General features: G+C 39.3%; 1 protein-coding gene across 7 annotated transcripts in view; it reads left to right on the top strand.

Moving 5' to 3' along the window:
• The window catches only part of LOC125175992 (phospholipid-transporting ATPase IB-like), a 212694-nt gene that overhangs the window by 179532 nt on the left and 16574 nt on the right, over nt 1–16588 (top strand). For all 7 annotated transcript variants that reach the window (XM_047876704.1, XM_047876721.1, XM_047876739.1 and 4 more), the window contains one exon: nt 12059–12147. In XM_047876704.1, coding sequence (XP_047732660.1) covers nt 12059–12147 — 89 coding nt within the window. The remainder of the gene's footprint in view (nt 1–12058; nt 12148–16588) is intronic.

The raw sequence follows: 16588 nt of genomic DNA, 5'->3' as shown, positions 1-16588 counted from the left end.
TTTTATAAAGCATGTATGGCAACTAAGAAACCATTTTTATTTGAAATGTTTAATCAGAATGGACATTCCTTGGACCTCCAGAAGCTCCAGCTTCTAAATATTATAAACTTTTATTTCACTTATGTTAAACCTCAGAGGTGATACAATTTTTAGACTTTTACAATTGTTTACATATTTATAAATTCTACTTTGTCTATACCTATTATGGGGAATAGGGCTATGATGCTTACAAAATGGATCACAGAATTATGATTTTAGGAGTAGAGGTAGCCTTGGTCCAAAGTTATTCACTTGCCAAATGGAGAAACACAGGTCCAGAGTTGTCCGGTTCAATCCCAGTGGTTTATCACACAGTCATCCTTCACACTCCCTGTCTTTCTCTGTGGAAATGGGAGATGACCCTTGTACCCCTGTATCATGGCAGCCCACTTCCCAGGAAATAAGAATTTTAAGAGACTTCTTGTTTTAGCCATGACCAAGTGGCCAGGATTGGATGAACCTGACAAAAACAACTCTGAAAACTAAACAAGATATAAGAATTGTTTGAAGACACTGGCTAGAAATGAACAGAGATAATACTCGAGGGAATGGTTCTTGAAAAAAAGGGAAGCCTTTTCCATCTTTTCCTTCTTTACCCTGGCTCCTTCCCTATGAGCATTCCTCAGCTTGTAGTGCAAGAAAAAAAGCCCAAAGTTAATGCAGTGATCTTACTGGGAGTGATTCTACTGGGAGGTAGAATTCAGAGTCCTAGGCTGCTGAAATGCCTGGACTTGAGGGACAAAACCCTCAAGAAGAGGCAGCCATAGAGAAGTGAGAAGCACAGTATCAGGGAAAGACTTTGATAGGGTCAAGGGTTGTTTGAAGTTTTGTTTTCCCTTGAGGCCATGGTAGTTATTATTTCCATGGTGTAGGTAGTACTTTCTTCTAATCTGAGGCATTTACATCTAGGCCATGGCTTTTCTGGGATCTCAGGAAGACCCCGAATGTTTACCAAGGGCATTCCCATTTGGCAAGGCTTAAACTACAATCTCTGTCTCCCCAGCACTGGGTGGGTGCCACGTCTTTGCTTGGTTTTTCAACCTGCCATCTCTTTTCTGCTGGGTCTCTGAAAGTCTCACCCCGCACATTCACTGTTTAAGAGTGAATCCAGGAGTTAAGGACAACAGACACACTTCATTTATATGTCAAAGAGGAAACTGAGCATTATGAACTCTGAAAATGAAAACATGACATGTCAAAATTTATAGGATGTAGCTGATGCATTACTTAGAGGGAACTTTTTAGCACCATAATGTCTGTAAAAAAGAAGGCTCTCAAATATCAGCTCTAGCTTCCGTGTTAAGAAACTAGAAAAAGGACCAATGAAACCCAAACTGAGAAGAAAGGAAATAATAAAGATAAAATGACCAAATTATACAATGGTCAAAATATTCAAATAGATACTTCACCAAAGAATACATATGAATAACAAAGGAAAAGAAAAGATGCTTAACATCATTAGTTATGAGATAAATACAGATTAAACTGAGACAGCAGCACACAACTATGAGAATGGCTGCAACTATAAAAATGTCAACACCAAGTGTCCCTGAGGATGCAAAGCAACTGCCACCCTCATATGCTGCGCATAAGAATGTAAAACACTTTCTCCGGCTCTGTGCTGACAGCTCAGAACCTGGAGCCTGCTTCAGATTCCGTGTCTCCTTCTCTCTCTGCCCCTCCCCCGCTGGTGTTCTGTGTCTCTCTCTGCCTTTCAAAAATAAATAAATGTTTAAAAAAATTTTTAATAAAAAAATGTAAAATGCTTTGGAAAGCAGTTTGGCAGTTTCATAAAGGTCTTAACATACGTGTTATAGCGTGTATTTAACATGCTATAATGCCCAATGTTTTAGCAGCATTATCAACAATAGCCAAACTATGGAGAGACCCCAAACGTCCATCAACCAATTAATGGATAAAGAAGATGTGGTATATGTACACAATGGAATAATATTACTCAGCCATCAAAAAGAATGAAATCTTGCCATTTGCCATGATGTTGATGGAGCCAGAATGTATTATCCTAAGTGAATTAGGTCAATCAGAGAAAGACAAATACCATATGATTTCATATAGACGAGCATATGGGAAGAAGGGGATAAGAGAAGAGAGGGAAACAAACCACAAGAGACTCTTAACGATATAGAACAAATCATGGGTTGATGGAGGGAGGTGGAGGGGAGATGGGGCTAGATGGGTGATGAGTATTAAGGAGGGCACTTGTTGTGATGAGTGCTGGGTGTTGTATGTAAGTGACAAATCACTGAATTATTCTCCTGGAACCAATATGGCACTGTATGTTAATTAACTAAACTTTAAGTTAAAAAAAAGGGGAAAAAAAGTATAACATACATATACCATAAGAACCTGTCATTCCACTCCCTGATATTTACCCAAAAGAAATGAAAGCATACGTCCACAAAAAGACTTGAATATAAATATTCAAGGCTGCCTTGTTTGCAATAGCCCAAACTGGGAACAGCGCAAAAGTGCATTGACTGCTGAATAAAAAGACAAATCACCATACAACTGAATTATGACTCAGCAATAAAAAGGAATAAACTGTTGACATATACAACAACTTGGATGGCTCTCAAAATAATTACGTTGAGAGAAATAAACCAGGCCAAGAAGTTTACAAACTGTATGGATCTGTTTATAGAAATTTCCAACAAATTTATAGTGACAGAAAGCAGATCAATTGTAAACTGGACACAGGGGTGGTGGGTGGTAAATGGCACACGAGGGCAGGAAGGGTGCTTACACTGAAGGATAAAGAGACTTCTGGGGGTGCTAGTTATATTCTTGCTTGTGTTAATGAGCTCATGGATATAATGTATGCCAAACATATCAAATTGTTCACTTTAAATATGTTCAGTGTATTTTAAGTCAAACTATGCCTTGATAAAGCTGTTAAAATCATAAAATATTTAAATGAGACTTAATTCATGAATGTGGTGGAACAAGCAGTGTCGTAAGGGAATGGTGACAGGCTGTTTTCCCATTTTAAGAGAGAATATTTATATTGTCATAAATTCTGTATTAAAATTGAGAACTTTAAGGAAAACCTGAGAACTTTCACCCTAAGATCAGGAACAAGAAAAGGATATCTACTCTCACCACTTCTTTTCAACATAGTACTAGAAGTCCTAGCCACAGCAATCAGACAAGAAAAAGAGATAAAAGGCACCCAAATTGGTTAGGAAGAAGGAAAACTGTCACTATTTGCAGATGACATAATACTGTATGTAGAAAACACTGAAGACACCACCAAAAAAACAAACAAACAAACAAACAAACTACTGGACCTTATAATGAATTCAGTAAGGTCGCAGGACACAAAATCAATATACAGAAATCCACTGCATTTCTATACGTTAATAATGAAGTAGGAGAAAGAGAAATTAAGAAAACAATCCATTTACAACTGCACCAAAACCAAGAAGATACCTAGGAATAAACTTAACCAAGGAGGTGACAGATCTGTACTCTGAAAACTATAAAACATTGATGAAAGAAACTGAAGATGACAAACAAATGGGAAGGTATTCCATGCTCATCGATTAGGAGAATAAATATCGTTAAAATGTCTATACTACCCAAAGCAATCTACACGTTTAGTGCAATCCCTATCAACATACCAACAGCATTTTCACAGAACTAGAACAAATAATCCTTAAATTTGAGTGGGACTACAAAAGATACCAAATAGCCAGAGCAATCTTGAGAAAAAAGAACGAAATAGAGGTATGGCAATCCCATATTTCAAGATATATTACAAATCTGTAGTAAACAAAACAGTGTGGTGCTGACACAAAAACAGACACATAGATCAAAGGAACAGAATAGAGAACCCAGAAATAAACCCATTATTATATGACCAATTAATCTTCAAGAACATGCAATAGGAAAAAGACATTCTCTTCAACAAATGATGTTGAGAAAACTGGGCAGCTAGATATAAAAGAATGCAACTGGACCACTTTCTTACATCATACACAAAAACAAACTAAAATTTATCATTTTAAGTCTTGTACTTTCCTGAATGTTTTAAGCATAAGTTGAGTGTTAAGGTGAAGGAATATGCAGTTTGTTGTTTAGATATTAAATATTTTTTTCTTACTTGTTCCTCAGTTCCTTTAAAAATCATTTCCCCAATACACCTTTCATGCATACGTCTAGAAGAAAGCTGTTCTCCACTGAGAGAGCCAAACAATAATAAGCCAGTTACTCTGGGCTTGAGCTACCTGCTTCTGGGTCCAGGGTGTTAAGGATATGTATTGTTTCAGTTCTTAAAATATACTCAAATCTAGAGAGTGAGAACTCCTTGACGCTTGTAGCAAAGACGTATTTAATTTCTTCCTTTCCTTTGATTTTTATTTCTATTCATAAATCATCTCTTTACCCTTGGCAAAGCTGCCAAGACTGCTAGCAAAGGCAAAGTGTTTACATACAGATCTATTGATTTTCGTCACGCACACGTCACAGAAAAGGTTTTCCACTCTGAGTTTGGCACAGCATGCAGGAAATCTATTTACCAAACCAGTAAAAACAAACCTCCCTACCGAAAAAGTATTGGGATCAGGCAGAATACTGGAACTGTGGAACAGAAGTCCTGCAAGTAACTCCATTTGTGCTGAAGTTACCTAGTTTGATTACTTCTGTTATACATACAAAAGTCAAGAGTCTCACATACAGTTGGCCAACAGACACATGAAAAGATACTCAATGTTACTAATCATCAGTGAAACACAAATCAAAACCACAAGGAGATACCGCCTCAAAACAGCCAGAATGGCTACTATCAAAAATACAGGAAATGACAAGTGTTGGTGAGGATGTGGCGAAAAGAGAACTGCTGAGCACTGTTGGTGGGAATGTAAACTGGTGCAGCCACTGTGGAAAACACTATGCCTCTTTGCACCTCTGTGATCAGGAGCAGCAGTACGTGATCAGAGCAAACACCTCCAATATTTGGAGAACAGGGTCCTTTTCCCTCGGCCAAATTCCCCTAACCTGTATGCGAGATGCTTCAGAAATATGTGCCACTCAGCTGGGAGTACATGATGGGGAGCTGCTACTGGGCAAAGAACTGAAATTGACTGAAACTAAACACAGTTTAATTTTGCAAGTTACCCCCTGGAATATGCAAGCCTTCAACAGATTCCAGAGTTCAAAAACAATTATAACAGACACATCCTATGAGTGCAATTACTGTTGGGGGCGGGGGGCATTGCTTCCTATTCTGCCATTGTCCTAGAATCCTGTTTTATTTATTTCTGCTCTATTCTTTATTATTTCCTTCCTTCTGGCGAGCTGTGGGCTTGGTTGTTCTTGTTTCTCTAGCTCCCAAGTTGTTAAGTTAGCTCATTTGAGATCTTTTTTTCTTGACGTAAACATTTATTACTATAAACTTCCTTCTTAAAACTGCTTTTGCCACAGCCCGTAAGTGTTGATATGTTGTGTTTTCATTTTTGTTTGTCCAGAGACACTTTCCAGTTTCCTCTTTTGTTGTTTCTGAACTTGTTTTGTTGTTGTACCTTCTTTTTAAAGTATAATTAACATAGTGTTATTTAATTTCAAGTGTACAAGATAGTGATTCAACAACTCTATATATTATGCTATCTCACTTCAAGTGTAACTGCCCTCCGTCACCATACGATGCTATTACGATATCCTTGATTATATTCATTCACCACGCTTTACCTTTAATCCCAAGACTTATTCATTCAATAACTGGAAGCCTGTACCTTCCACTCCTCTTTACCCATTTCACCAATCCTCTCATCCCCAACCCTCCGACAACCACCAGTCTGTTCTCTGTATTTATGGGTCTGTTTCTGTTTGTTTATTCATTTGTTTTTAGATTCCATATGCAAATCAAATCATAGGGTATTTGTCTTTCTCTGTCTGATGTGTTTCACTTAGCATAATACCCTCTAGGTCTACCTATGATGTCATAAATACCAAGATATCATTTTTTACTATGAAAATAATACACACACACACACACACACACACACACACACACACACCCCATTTCTTTATCCATTCATCTACTGATAGACACTTAAGTTGCATCCATGTCCTGTCTACTGTACATAATGCTGCAATAAATAGAGGGGTGCACATATGTTTTTGAAGTAGTGTTTTCTTTTTCTTTGGGTAAATACCCAGTACTGGAATTACTGGATCATACATTATTGCTTTTTAAATTCGAGGGACCTCCATGCTGTTCTCCATAGTGGCTCCATCAATTTACATTCTCAACAATGCACAAGGGTTCCTTTTCCTCCACATCCTCACCAACATTTGTTATTTATTTCTGGCCATTCTGAGATACAAGGTGATGTCTCACTACGGTTTTGATTTGCATTTCTCTGATGATTACTGACGACTAGTGATGTGAGGTAGCCTTTCATGTGTCTATTGGTCTGTAGGAAGTAGAATAAAAAAATTTACAAAAAAATATAGTAAAAAATTTTTAAAAATTTATAAAAACAGAAAATAAAAATAAATTTTTTTCTTATTCTGTATTCAAGATTAAGAGAAGAAAAGGAAAAAAAAACCCAAATAGATGGACCAGCGAACAGAATGAAATCGAAATGAAATTATGTCCAGTTTTCCCTGGAAGCCAAACTATAAAGCACTGTGTATCTGCACACTTAGGAGGTGGAGAGACTTGTGGTCCTCTAGGGCTTGGTTGGTGCAGTTGGATGGGGCTTGGTGTAAGGGCTCCATTCTCCACTAGGTGGCTCTGCTTAGCTTACGGGGATGGACGGATGCACGTGTGTGGGAGAGGGGAAAATGGCATTACCCAGCTTCCCAGTCTGGCACAGGAACACCGCACTCTCACTGACCAGCAGTCAAGCAACCCTCCTATGTCTCTGTTTTCTGTCCACTCCCTGCTTCTACACTGTCTGCATTCAAGCCATCCTGCCACGCAGCACCTCCGTCCAGAATTTTATTTCAGACGGGGCTGTTTCCAACCCCCCCCCCCCCCCGACTTCTGAGGGCCCTGTGGCTTGGACCTGCTCCAACCCTCTGGGGGAGGGTCTCACTGAGCAATGGCTGGGTGCCGGCTCGTCCCAGCAGAAGTTCGTGCAATTGCACAGAAGAGGTTAAGGGGTTATGGTAAATGACAACGCACAACCGGCACCATGTTTGGCCTCATCCCGGCATCTTTGTTTCAATGCCAGCAAACGTGGCTGTTCCCTGGGGTCCGCTGGGACTTTTGCCTGTGGGGAGGTCCTCTACCAAATGCCCTCCTAGCAGGGGAACTGCTTCTCCCCACGTAGCCCCCAGACCTCGGACCTCAATGCCTGCTCCCGGGGATTCGCCCTTCCCACCAGAGTACTGCCAGGTATTGAGCTGCGGAATTTCTGACTGCTCTCCCCTGTTTATAGAGCCCTAATGGCATTGAAACCCTCTCCTTTCTCCTTTCTCCCTTTCTTGTCCAGTTACTTGTGGCTGTTTCCACTCTCCCTCCAGCTACTTTCAGCGGGAGTGCTTTTCCTATACTCTGCCCCCTTTCTCTGTCCTCTCTGCAAAAACGGCTCTCTACCCTCCATGGCCTCTCTCCCCCAGTTTACCTCTCCGCACTGTGTACCTGCCAAGTTCTGTGGCTCAAGTTATGCAGATTCTTGTGTTCATCCTCAGATCAATTTTCTAGGAGTGCAAAATGGCTTGGTGCTCATCTAGTTGGGTTTCAGGGACGAGAGAAGCAGAGAACTTCCACGCTGCTCCAGCATCCTGGCCCCTCCCTCAGGAAACCTCTATTGACCATCTATAAATCTTCCTTGGAAAAATGTCTATTCAGGTCCAATTTAGTTTAGTTTTGTTGTTGCTGAGTTCTGTAAGTTCTTTGTATATTTTGGATGTTAGGTTCTGATTGGAGATATGATTTGCAAATATCTCCTGTTCAGTAGGATGTCTTTTGTTTTGTTGATGGTTTCCTTTGCTGTGCAAAAGCTTTTCATTTGGGTGTAGTCCAAATAGTTGACTTTTGCTTTTTTCCCCCCTTGTCTGAGGAAACATATCTAGAAAAATGTCCCTAGCGCTGATGTCAAAAAGATTACACCTGTGTTTTCTTCCAGGAGCTTTATGGTTTCAGGTCTCACTTTAATCCACTTTATTTTTGTGTATGGTGTAAGAAAGTGGTTCAGTTTCATTCTTCTGTGTATAGCTGTCCAGGTTTCTCAACATCATTTATTGAAAACAGTGTCTTTCCCCCATTTTATGGTCTTGCTTCCTTTGTCATAGATTAATTGACCATATAAGCAGGGGTTTATTTCTGAACTCTCTATTCTTTTCCATTGATCTGCATGTCTATTTTGTGCCATACTGTTTTGGGTACTATAGCTTGTAGTGATCAAAATCTAGGATCGTGATACCTCTAGTTTTGTTCTTTTCTCAAGATTGCTTCGGCTATTTGGTGTCTTTTGTAGTTCCACTCAAATTTAGTATTACGTGTTCTAGTTCTGTAAAAAGTCCTATTGGTATTTCGATAGAGACTGAATGGAATCTATAGATTGCTTTGTGTAATATGGACATTTTAACAATATTAATTCTTCTAATCCATGAGGATGGAATATCTTTCCATTTGTGTCATTTAAAATTTCTTTCATCAATGTTTTACAGTTTTTAGAGTACAGATGTTTCATTTCTTTGGTTAAGTTTATTCCTAGGTATTTTATTCTTTTTGAATAAAATTTTAAGTGGGATGGTTTTCTTAATTTCTTTCTGCTACTTCATTCTTAGTGTATAGAAATACAACAGATCTCTGTGCATTGATTTTATATCCTGTGACCTTAGTGAACTCATTCATGAGTTCTAATAGTTGTTTGGCGGAGTCTAGAATTTTCTATATATACTATCATGCCATCTGCAAACAGTGACGGTTTTACTTCATCCTTACCAATTTGGATGCCTTTTATTTCTTTTTATTGTCTGACTGCTGCAGCTAGGGCTCCCAGTACTACATTGAATAAAAGTGGTAAAAATGAACATCCTTGTCATGTTACTGATCTTTGAGGAAAAGCTCTCAGTTTTTCACCACTGCATATCATGTTAGCTGTGGGTTTTTCTTATATGGCCTTAATTATGTTGAGCTGTGTTCCCTCTAAACTCACTTGGTTGAGAGTTTTTATTGCAAATGGATGTTGGATTTTGTCAAGTGCTTTTCTGCATCTACTGAGATGACTGTCTAGTTTTTTATCCTTTGTCTTGTTAATCTGGTGTATCACACTGATCGACAGGCCCTCAGCAATGCAGAGACCAAACCCTGCCCAGAGTGTCCACAGCAGGCAAAGGAGGTCACTGTAGCTGATGGGGCTAAAGGCAAATGTGGCCCAGCCATAACAGTAGGGTGCAGGCAGCCCACACGGGAGATACTTCTGGAACACCTAGTTCTGGTGACCAGGGAACGCTGTGCTGCAGGGCCCCACAGGGCCTCTCTTCTACAAGATCACTACTTCCAAGACCAGGAGACACAGCTGACCTCCCTAATAATACATGGAAACAAACACAGGAAGTTAGACAAAATGAAGAGACCGAAGAATATGTACCAAATGAAAGAACAGGACAAAGTTACAGAAAAAGATCTAAATGAAACTGAAATAAGCAATATGCCCAATAAAAAATTCAAAGTAATGTTTGTAATAAAGACTAGAGCAAAAATAAAAGAAATAAAGACCAAAAATAGAAAAGATCAATGAAATCAGGAGTTTGTTTCTTTGAAAAGATGAACAAAATTGATAAACCTTTAGCCAGATTCATCTAGAAAATGAGAGAGAGAGGACTCAAGTCAATAAAATCAGAAATATAGAATGAGAAATAACAACTGACACCACAGGAATACAAAGGATTATAAGAGACTATAAAAATTATAGGCCAATGAATCAGACAACCTAGAAGAAACTGATAAATTCCTAGAAACATACAATCTTCCAAAACTGAGTAAGAAAGGAAAAGAAAATTTGAACAGATGAATTACTAAGTAATGAAACTGAACTGATAATCAAAACACTCCCAACAAACAAAAGTCCAGGAATAGATAGCTTCACAAGTGAATTCTACCAAACATTTAAATAGGAGTTAATATGTATTCTTCTCACACTTCTAAAAAAGGAAGGAAGACTTCCAAATTCATTCTATAAGGCCAGCATTACCCTGATGCCAAAATCAGATAGACACTACAAAAAAGATAACTACAGGCCAATATCTCTGATAAACATAGATGCAAAAATCTTCAACAAAATATTAGCAAACCAAATGCAACTATGCATTAAAAAAATCATTCATCACAATCAAGTAGGATTTATTCCAGAGATGCATGAGTGGTTTCCCTTTTGATTTCTTTGACCCGTTGGATTATTCAGTAGTGTGTTGTTTAATTTCCACATTATTTGTGATTTTATCCAGTTCTCCTCCTAGTACTGATTTCTAATTAAATATAATTATGATCAGGGAAAAAAATACTTGATATTATTTCAGTCTTCTTAAATTTGTTAAGGCTTGCTTTGTGGCCCAACATGTAATCTATCCTGGAGAGTGTTCCATGTGCACTGGAAAAGAATGTGTATTCTGGTGCTGTTGGATGGAATGTTCTGAATATGTCTATAAGGTCCATTTTGTCTATTGTGTTATTGAGGACAGCTGTTTCCTTATCGATTTTCTGTCCAAATGATCTTTCCATTGTTGAAAGTGGGGAATTGAATTCCCTATTATTATATTGCTGTGAATTTCCCCCTTCAGTTTTGTTTATGGTTTAAATATTTAGGTGCTCCAATGTCAGGTGCAAACAAACTTATAATTCTCATATCCTCTTAATAAATTGACCTCCATAATACTATATAGTGACCTTATTTGTCTCTTATGACTGATTTGGCCTGAATGTTTATTTTATCTAATATTAATATAGCCACTCCTGCTCTCTTTTGGTTACCATTTACTTGTAATATTTTTTTCAACCCCCTTACTTTTGCCTATGTGGCCTGAAAGCTGATGTAAGTCTCTTATCAGTGGCATATTGTTGGATCTTTTTTATTTATCCAGTCACTCTATGTCTGTTGATTGGAGAATTTAATCCATTTACATTTAAAGTAATTACTTACTGGTAAGGACTTACTATAGCCATTTTAATAACATGTATTATTCCCACAGGTCCTAAAGATAAATCACAGCATGCCACATGGGAAAGAGACCAGGGTGGTCAGGAGGAGGAACACAGGAGCTGAGGAGTGCTTACGCCTTGCCTTTATTGGGGCTTCCATGCAGGGTGAACAGCCCAGGAATGGCTAGTTTAAATGATTTTTTGCAGGCTTTGGACTATAGGGGTGGTTTCTAGTTGCCTGTTACCTGGTTCTGGAATGATTATGGCAAAGGAATAATGCCTCCTGGGGTATATGGGCCAGATAGAGGAGAGAGGCTGTGGATTAGTTTGCAGATCAAAGGCATCCTCCCCGCTGAGATCTTACTATCTGGAAGAACTGACTAGCTCTGGGAGGGGCAGTCTCCACACAGAAAGGTTTTTTGTTAAGATGTTGAAACATCAGCATATACAGAAAATTAAAAATATATACAATACAGAGCCTTACCCAGTCTTAAATCAGTACAGTCCTGATTCTCTCTGATCAGGCAGAGAGAAGAGTGATTTTTCGCAGGGGACTAGAATGGCACAACTGTCTTACACACGATGTCTAGAAGTTAAGTAAAGTTGTATTGCTAGGTAACATAAGGTTGAACCACGCTTGCATTCCTGAGATAAAACTTATTTGATCAAAATATTTACTTGGTTGACTGTTTATAGAATATACTATTGAATTAAGTTAGCTGATACTATATTTAGGTTTTACATACTTATACTGATTGAGTAGTTCTAGACTCCTATGACTGCATCCACACCTGCATCTCGAGGTTTTTGTGGAGGAGAAGGGAAACTGAAAGTTACACGTGGTACTCAATACTGACAAACTAAAAGATTCCTATGTAAATACTCTTTATTTCTATTTATTTGCAGGTCAGTGTGGTCCTGGTTTGTCCACACTTCTGGCTGGGTTTCTTCATAGTCCCTATTGTGTGCCTGATTCTAAATCTACTATGGACATCGTAAGTTGAAAATTAAGGTAGTAACCAAAAAAATATACTGTCATGGTTAATTCTCCTTTTCCAATTATGTGGTGTTCAAATTAAGTTGAATTTGAAAATTTGCCACTTTATGAATATTAATAGTCATGGGACTTTTAGAAGTAAATGTCTTCTGCCTTTCACCACCGTAGATTTCCCAGCAACCAATTTGGGGGGAAAAAAAGATGTTATCAAAATACATGAGAGGTAAATTTGGTAGTGAACTACCTAGTTCATGATCTTTCCTGAAAGGTCATCCACTTACTCTTTAGAAGTGGGACTTCTATCCATTTTAGAGGAACCAAAACCTGATACCAGAGGATCACAGATTAAAAACTAATAACAAAATAAGAAACAGGAGAAAGATGTTGAAATTAGAAAGACATTCTTCACTTTTTAAAAACATGGGAAATAAGAATCTATTAAATATAGTTCCCCCAGAATATTTAGGTATTAGATGACAGAAACTCCCCTCCCCCCTTTTTTTCTTACCAAATCCAACAGGAAAAAAAAGCTTTTAACTAAGGTGTTAGAAATCCCTGAAATCCCTAATGTTATAAAGAACCCATGAAATTACAAGCTTTAAAAAGTCGGAAATAACTTGTACACGATCATTGTACATAATGTGTAACATAAACAACAGGGCTTTACAAAATCATAGGGGAGCCTGAGTGGCTCAGTCAGTTGAGCACCTGACTTCAGCTCAGGTCCTGATCTCACGGTCCAGTCCGTGGTGTTGAGACCCATATCGGGCTCTGTGCTGACAGCTCAGAGCCTGCAGCCTGCTTCGGATTCTGTGTCTCCCTCTCTGTCTGCCCCTCCCCTGCTCACAGTCTCTCTGTCTCTCTCAAAAATAAATATTAAAAAGTAAATAAACATCATAAATTTCAAACTAAGAAGTTAGAGAAAGAAATATTCTAGAAGGGATAATACTAATTTTGCTTTTTAATGTCCAATCCTTCCTTAATTCCTCTATATATCAGGGCAAATGTAATTATGTATAGACCCCAAAGCAGAGGAGTGAATCTTTCTCAAATCCCCTCCCCCCCCAAACATATTAGGTTCTTTTTCTCTTTCCGTGTGTTGTGTGTGTGTGTGTGTGTGTGTGTGTGTGTGTGTGTGTGTGCGTGTGTGTGTGTGTGTGCGCGCGCGCGCACGCTTGCGCAAGTGTGGGGGAGGGGGTCTTTTCATTCATTCCACCTTCAGCAAGAACTGTCTTTTAAGAAACTGTTTGAAGAACCCTTTATATCACTATTAACTCATCAACCAAAGTTAGCGATGGGAGGTGGAGAGAAAGCACTTAATACGTTTGTAATATGCATGTTTATTCATTCGATCCTGAAAGCAGGAGGCTTCAGGGCAGAGACAGCGGTAGTGCTTAGGCAACAGCCACTCTGGTGCCCCCCTGCTGGGGCCATGCCAGGAGAGCTGGATGGACAGCCCTCCTAGCATGAAAGGAGTGTCACAGGGGAGGAAGCCCCAGACTGTGAACCTGGGAGTCTCTGCAGGAGAACGGCAGCTTGCCTCTCTTGTCTCCTGAGAAAGGAGAGAGGCTTTGCTCCTCAATGGAAGCAAATTCTCCTGGGGAAGAGGAGAAGGATCATGGGTTCCCACTCTTTGGAATGTGAGTAAAGCTGTGCAGGGGTGAGATAAAACCAGTGTCTCCGGGCTCACAAACCCTAGAATGTCTCCATGGCTCTGATCTCATCACATTCTGAAACATAAACGTTCTGCCCTGGCACAGAATGTCTTCTCCGCAGTCCCACAGGTACATCTTATCTTCCATTCAGTAGGTTTTGCCAGTTGGGGAGGAAACCATTCTGATGTAATTAATAGTTACATACCCACCTTTGTATTAACAGATCTCAGACTTTAAAAAATAATTATAACAAAAAAAAAAACCCTGGAAACATACCATTTCCCATTTTGGGGGCGCCTCCAATCTGAGCGCTCCAGGATGTGCTGCCCCAAAGGCATTTATTTACTTAGTACCAAAGTGTTCCTACTAGCAGAGTCGTGGCCAGTAGGGAGACAGAAACCTCAACCGAACTGGATACGTTGAAGACTCCCAACCTAAAATAACCATTTCAGGGGTGCCTGAGTGGCTCAGTCAGTTAAGCATCCGACTCCTGATTTTGACTCAGGTCATGATCTCACAGTTGGTGAGATCGAGCCCCACGTCTGCACTGTGCTACCAGTGCAGAGCCTGCTTAGGACACTGTCTCTCCCTCACGGTCTCTCAAAATAAATAAATAAACATGAAAACATTCTTTAAAATGAGCATTTCACATCTATACCACAGCATCGATTTCCCCAGTGCAATATGTACTGGTCTTGTTTCATTCCATACTTTGTTTTGCTTACAGAATGCAATTTTCTTCACATTGCTTTATTCCATCTCTGAGTATAAATATTTTTTTTTTCAATATATGAAGTTTATTGTCAAATTGGTTTCCATACAACACCCAGTGCTCATCCCAACAGGTGCCCTCCTCCGTGCCCATCACCCACTTTCCCCTCTCCCCCACCCCCGCATCCACCCTCAGTTTGTTCTCTGTATTCAAGAGTCTCTTATGCTTTGGCTCTCTCCCACTCTAACCTCTTTTTTTGTTTTCCTTCCCCTCCCCCTGAGTATAAATATTTCTATTAAGTTGGATGAGATTCTTTCTGGAAAGAAAAAAAACCTTTCTATAAAGTACTCGATCTAGGGAAATTTTAAACTACTACATTTTAACGTGCAGTATATTTCTCCTAATTATTCCTCACTACATCCTAATCCGCATCCCATCCACAAGTTTTTCAGTTTAACCTCGGAAATAATTACTGAGGAACAAAGTAACCGACTGGGCATTAACTGCTGTCACGTAGATGAAGAATGTGCCACACGCTGACAGGGCACAAGCGTGTCTTCCGTGCTGGTGTCACTGCGGAACTTGGAGCTTGAGTTTTTGAATCTTTCTGAAAGTGTGTTAACCTTTTTTAAAGGTGTTAAATTCCAGCACGTGGCATTACAAATATCTCAGTATGAGCTCTTCAGCACATCAGCTGCGTTATTTCTGCTCGCTCTTAGCTCACCATTCTTTTCTCCATTTCAGAACTCAAACTCTTACGGGTAAAAAAACGTCAGAATGAAGTAGTCATCTTTTGCCCTGTGGCATCTGAAAACTTCCTGGATGGTCCTCTCCTACTAGGCAATAAGGGGTAGATTTGGATCTTTAAACACTCCACTTTTATCCTCTTAACCACCAGCACTTTCCTGTTGTATCAAACTTTGCTTAAAACACCTCATTGGGCACATGTATAATATGGATAGTATGTATTTCTTAAAAAGCATAAATTTGGTTTTCTCAAGAATTTCTCAATTAATTCTTCCAAATTGTTTATCTGAGATGGCATTTGTATTTTTTTTCAACGTTTATTTATTTGAGAGAGAGGGTGTGTACGTGCGCGTGAGCAGGGGAGGGGAAGAGAGAGGGAATCCTAAGCAGGTTCCACACTCAGCGTGGAGCCCTAAGTGGGGCTCCACCCCACAAACCTGAGCTGAAATCAAGAGTCGGTTGCTCAACTGACTGAGCCACCCAGCACCCCTGAGATGGCATTTTTAAATGAACTGCTATATACTCACAGCACAGTGAAATTCATCTGTCAAGGTTGCTGTAAAATGCTGCCACTAAAGCCACCGGACTTTTAGGAACAGTTCTTTTGGCTCTGTTTTGTTTTTAACCTCAACATATCTATCTCCTTTACTACTCTACTTATATTTCCTGCTTATAAAATATTCTATGATCCAGAATGATTTAAAAATCTTGGTACAAATGGGGCGCCTGGGTGGCTCACTTGGTTAAGCATCTGACTCTTGATTTCGGCTCCGATCAGGATCTCATGGTCGGTGAGATCGAGCCCTGCACTGGGTTCTGCACCGACAGTGTGGAGCCTGCTTGGGATTCTCTTGCTCCCTTTCTCTGCTGCCCCTCCCCTTGCTCGCTCTCTCTCTCAAAATAAATAAATAAACATTTAAAAAAATCTTTAAAAAATCTTGGTATAATCCTAGGGAGATACTTACATGAAAATTAAGTAAAAACGTGAAATAATTCAAATATACAAGTGATTTGGATTTTAAAAGACTGTATATACTACTAAAATACTTTCTTTGAGTTACATAACACACTAAAGTACAAATTTCACAGTCCCTTTGAATTGCAGATTTTCCCACCTCTATTTACCATATTACAGAACAAAACAAAAACAAAAAATGTGGTATGCTAACTTATCTTTACTCAAAGAAAAAAGGGGGGGCCTCAAGTAACTAAAAAGACAACGAAAAATTCAGGATTACTCTTACGTGCCTTTAAAATGCAGCTGGGAACTTGCAGACCACCTTGGCCATACTCAGTTACAGACGAAGATGCTAACATACTGAGAG

The sequence above is a fragment of the Prionailurus viverrinus genome, chromosome A1 (genome assembly GCF_022837055.1).
Source record: "Prionailurus viverrinus isolate Anna chromosome A1, UM_Priviv_1.0, whole genome shotgun sequence".
Taxonomy (NCBI): domain Eukaryota; kingdom Metazoa; phylum Chordata; class Mammalia; order Carnivora; family Felidae; genus Prionailurus; species Prionailurus viverrinus.
The sequence above is the reverse complement of the archived record's forward strand: the minus strand, read 5'-3'. Positions and strand labels throughout refer to the sequence as shown.